The sequence below is a fragment of the Impatiens glandulifera genome, chromosome 8 (assembly GCF_907164915.1).
Source record: "Impatiens glandulifera chromosome 8, dImpGla2.1, whole genome shotgun sequence".
NCBI lineage: Eukaryota > Viridiplantae > Streptophyta > Magnoliopsida > Ericales > Balsaminaceae > Impatiens > Impatiens glandulifera.
The window spans coordinates 2,984,451-2,988,936 of record NC_061869.1 but is presented as its reverse complement, the minus strand read 5'-3'; the positions used below and the strand labels follow the sequence as shown (position 1 = coordinate 2,988,936).

The 4,486-nt window shown below is 31.3% G+C and overlaps 1 protein-coding gene across 4 annotated transcripts; it reads right to left on the bottom strand.

Moving 5' to 3' along the window:
- Positions 1 to 245: 245 nt before the first annotated feature.
- Positions 246 to 4,244, bottom strand: LOC124912003 (floral homeotic protein AGAMOUS-like). Of its 4 annotated transcripts, XM_047452556.1 has the most exons (9): positions 4,112 to 4,242; positions 3,726 to 3,991; positions 1,575 to 1,656; positions 1,387 to 1,448; positions 1,215 to 1,314; positions 1,093 to 1,134; positions 821 to 862; positions 516 to 727; positions 254 to 421 (listed from the first exon to the last, which is right to left on the bottom strand). In XM_047452556.1, exons 2-9 carry the CDS (start codon positions 3,971 to 3,973, stop codon positions 418 to 420), a joined length of 792 nt encoding a protein of 263 aa, XP_047308512.1. In that variant the 5' UTR covers positions 3,974 to 3,991; positions 4,112 to 4,242; the 3' UTR covers positions 254 to 417. The 4 variants fall into 4 exon arrangements, with proteins under 4 accessions (XP_047308510.1, XP_047308511.1, XP_047308512.1 ...); XM_047452554.1 differs by having other exon boundaries at positions 246 to 421; positions 1,215 to 1,448; positions 4,112 to 4,244; XM_047452555.1 differs by having other exon boundaries at positions 250 to 421; positions 516 to 709; positions 1,215 to 1,448; positions 4,112 to 4,243.
- Between the last annotated feature and the right edge of the window lie 242 nt (positions 4,245 to 4,486).

The following is a 4,486-nucleotide window of genomic DNA, read 5'->3' as shown; positions in this document are numbered from 1 at the left end:
GTTCAGCGCATAATTTTGACAAAATATATATTATTTATCCGGGCAAACATCAAAGTTTGGTAAGTTGGTAGTCTAATAATGTAATTGATTGAAGGGTAAAATTAAAAGATTTCAAAAGGTATAGTGACAAAATCAAACAAGGTTAAGTATGATTGACACATTAAATGATCTTATCTAATTAAATGAACTTAATTTCTTCGAGACATGCATACAAAGGAAATTCAGATAAAGAAAGATTAAGGAGGCACATTATTATGTTAAATAATATGGTCACCATATGTAGCAAAGTCCAATAACATGAGACTAAACAGGGTTTTATATTTAATGAAACTACATGCATGCATTAATATAATTAATTTTCTTATGTAAAGAAACCATTTGGACATGCTCTCGCCAAGGACCCCTTTGAATCGTCTTTTAGCTGGCCATATATAGAATAAACCGACGAACATAAACATGTTAATTATATAAAGAAGGGAAAAACACGAGATATAATATGAAACATGTTTGCTTACACTAGTTGAAGTGCTGTTTGGTCGGAGGAACGCGAATATTGATGTTGATTGGGCTGCAGAGCGTTGACCTGGAAGAAGTTTCGATTATCGAAGGAATGCGGAATTGGAACGAGCTCATAGTCTATGGAACCACCACCAACTTGCGGTGCCAAGTTCATTTGTTGGTGTTCTTGTACTCTCTCGCCTTCAACTATCTGATTCATTTCACCAAACTTATATGTATATATATATTTATAACTCATAAATTAAATAATTAAACACATCATGAATTAATTTTCATAATTGTCATAAGTAAAAGATTAAACCTTTGCTCGCAGAAATTGATTATTGTTGTGCAAGTCAACCTCCTGAAGCCAAAACAAATAAGATGAGATCTATAAATAGAACTTAGGGATTGTTCAATTATGGTTAAAAATAAATTAATTTGATTGATTATTGGATGATGGGTAATTTATGAATATTAATACCAAATAGTTAACCAATAAATATAAAAATAACAAATTAACTTTTTTTTGTGTATCCCCAATGCGTTTTCATGCATTTAAAAATTAAGCTTGAGATAGTTAGGTTTACCCACCCGCTTTTGCATAAATTCGATTTCAGCAAGTAGTAATTCATTCTGCGATAAGAAGATAAAATCGCGGTTAGAAAATAAGCATTCTGAATGAATTATGGCTATGTATGGAAAATTGGAAATACCTTCTTGGATCTGATCTTGCTAATTCCTTTTTCTAAACGATTTTCCAGATTCTTTAAATCCCTAAGAGGCATGGTGCTAATACCCTCACCCAGCATGTGCCTGCATGTATATGCATATTTATTTATAATTTCATTTTTAAAAAGGTAATTAATGTAAATTAAGCTAAGGTACCTGTTTGAGTTCTGCAAATTGCTAATCTGGGCACGCAATTTTGAAGATTCTTGTTGATAATACTAACACATAAAATACAATGTTTCGATCAATTATGAGAATACATGATTGGACTAATTAAATCATCGATTTGTATTAGTAACACAATACATCGACAAACATTATTTCAATTACGGTTAATTAATTACCTGCGCATTTGCTTCGGCCACGGAGCCAGTGTTGGTCGAATCCGAATAAGCCTTCTTATACCTATCAATGGTTGCTCTCACACTGCAATCATCAATTCATCTTTAATTTTCACATTCAAATGAAAAATCAGCAGTTAAATTAATCAGTCTCCATGCTCCAAAATTAATGATTAATTTGTGAAATTATTTCTAATTAATAATCACAATCTAGAGCTTGTTAATTTGAGGAAGGAGTTTTTCCAGATAATTTCTAAAACACAGTTAGTTAGATAAGAGCTATTAGATAATTGGATTCTTATCAAATATGCATATATGCCTTTTCAATTAGGAAAAGAAAATACAATACTATCCAAAATAAGATATTTTTTTAGTATTTTAGTTGAAATTTTAAATAATTTTATTTGGTTGGAGCTTGTTTGATTTAGGCTTTTCTAGATTTTTATTTATTTTATTTTACCTTTTTTTTATAAATTCTTTCTATATCACATTACTATTATTCTAACTATCGATAAATACTAAAATACAATCTAAAATGACAATATCATAGTTGAACAAATTAAAAATCCAAATAACATACTTTTTCATCCAACTAAATTTTTTTTATAAAATTCTAAAAAAAAACATATGGAAGAAACCCTAGAATAACTTATCAAATTTCAAGACCCTAGCTAGTATTGACAATCTTAAAAAAAACAAAAAAAAAAAAAACTAATTGATTGATAATATAATATCATCAATTCCAAAGAAGGTTTGAATGTTTGGAAATCTCAGTCCCAAGTCTAAGTCAGTGATATGCATGCAGGTCAGCTTAAAGTAGACTTACATGTGACAAATTGATTTGATTTATCATAGTAAATTAATAAAAACAACACATATAAACCCTATCTCGGTTATTGCTACCTTAATTTCGTCGAAATTCTGATTGGCTGTCACTACCACGCTGGCATCTTCTTCCCTTTTATGATTGGTTAGTCTATATCAACGGCTACTATTTTGCCAGGTGTCAAATACCCATTTCCTAACGGTTAATAACCAAGAAGTTGATCTGTTTTACCCACCTAGGTAATTATGGTGTCAGCATTTTTTTCATTTTTTTAAAACTTTTCTGAGTACATCAGAACCGTCCGATTGATCTCCCTGTCTTTCCTATTCTCGGGAGAAGCCAAAAATAATGCAGTAACTTCTCATTGGTTCGCAGTCATGTACGTTTCTCTCTCAAAAAGGGTTTGCACAAAAATATCTATACAAGATCTACAAGAAAGGAAGATGTAATCCTGATTTGCTTAACTTATGAGAAAGGATGTGGGTCGACAAAGGAAAGTGGTTTTCACTTCAAGTTGAGACAATCCCGTTGGCTCCTTCTCCCTTTCTGATGTCTAATTTGCCATTTAGGTTTCAGCAATTGCAGTGAAACTTAAAGAAAAACCTAAAGAGAGAATGGGGATTTGGATTGGCTTGGTGTTTTTGCACCATTGGGGAGAACATTGGAGATAAGATTGATGTTGGAAAAAGAAGTTATCAATCTACAAATATGTGTAAAAGATCTATCAAAAATCGATTCTTTTTTTGTCAGAATTTAAACAAACATCTTCTTTGTGACGTGATCAAAGAAGAAAGATTCTTTCTTTTGTTGTTTCTTACATTTTTTTTTATGTGTTATGAAAAGTAAACAAAACAACCAAACTAATTAGAGATTAGAAATGGGAAATAAAGAAAGAAAGAAAAATGGGTTTGTGGAATTCCAACTAGAAATCTTATTTTTTATTTTGTGGGACAAAAATTAAAAGTAGATTAAGGTAACAAATTTTAGTCAAATATTATTCTCTCCCTTTTATGTCTAGTCCTAATGTGTGCAATACCTTAAAAAAGAAGAAACCCTAGATCTGGATGTTTATACTTGTAAACCCTAATTTAGTGAAAACCCATTTAATAAATTTTCATTAGATTAAGATTAAGAAAGGAACTAGGCATGGATCTTGTGAAAAAGAAGCTTAATTTATTCAGATCGATCTATTTCAAACCCTAGTAAAAGATACGGATCTGTTTTAGAATCAAGATTATTGCTTTATTTAAAACAGATCTATGAATCTAGAAGAATTATTTGAAAAGGGTTATAATAATAAGAATAAGAAGAAGAAGAAGAAACAGGACCTGTTGTTAGCATACTCATAGAGGCGACCGCGGTTGGAGAAGACGATGAGAGCAACTTCTGCATCGCAAAGAACAGACAATTCATAGGCTTTCTTCAGCAAACCGTTTCTGCGTTTACAAAACGTGACTTGGCGATTAGTAGTGTTCTCGATCCGCTTAATTTCGATCTTTCCCCTCCCGTTCTTTCTCAGCTGACTTGATGACATCTCCAATCTCATCGACTCATCATCAAGATTTGGAAATTCCATTTGTTTTTTTTTTCCAACCTGAATTCATCATCATGTAAGCTTTTTAGTTAATGGGTTGAAGTTAATTTACATTCAAAACAAACAAAAGGAGAACAAACAAGAGTTCTTCTTCTTTCTTTCTTTCTTTTTGATTTTTACCTAGAAGAACAACTGGAGAGAGATGCAGAAAATGGCTAAAAGAGATGAAGTGGGATGTGGATATTTATAAAAAAGAAGAAGATGACCCTTTACTCTATCATGGACAATTAATATATATATTCAACTCACTTGAGAGAGCTAGCTAGCTAGCTATATATATTAGTAGAATATTTAAGCAAACCTCTCTTAACACAATTCTTCCTGTTTTGGTATTTTTTATCTTTTAACTGATCAATCTTTTTTACTGATTCTTATTGACCAACTTGCAATACTGAGTGAGGGGCTTCAAGGGTAATCATTCAATTCTCTTTTTTATTGGTGACAGGTGAAAATTGAATTGAAGATTTTACCATGGGCAATGACCCATTTCAGAAT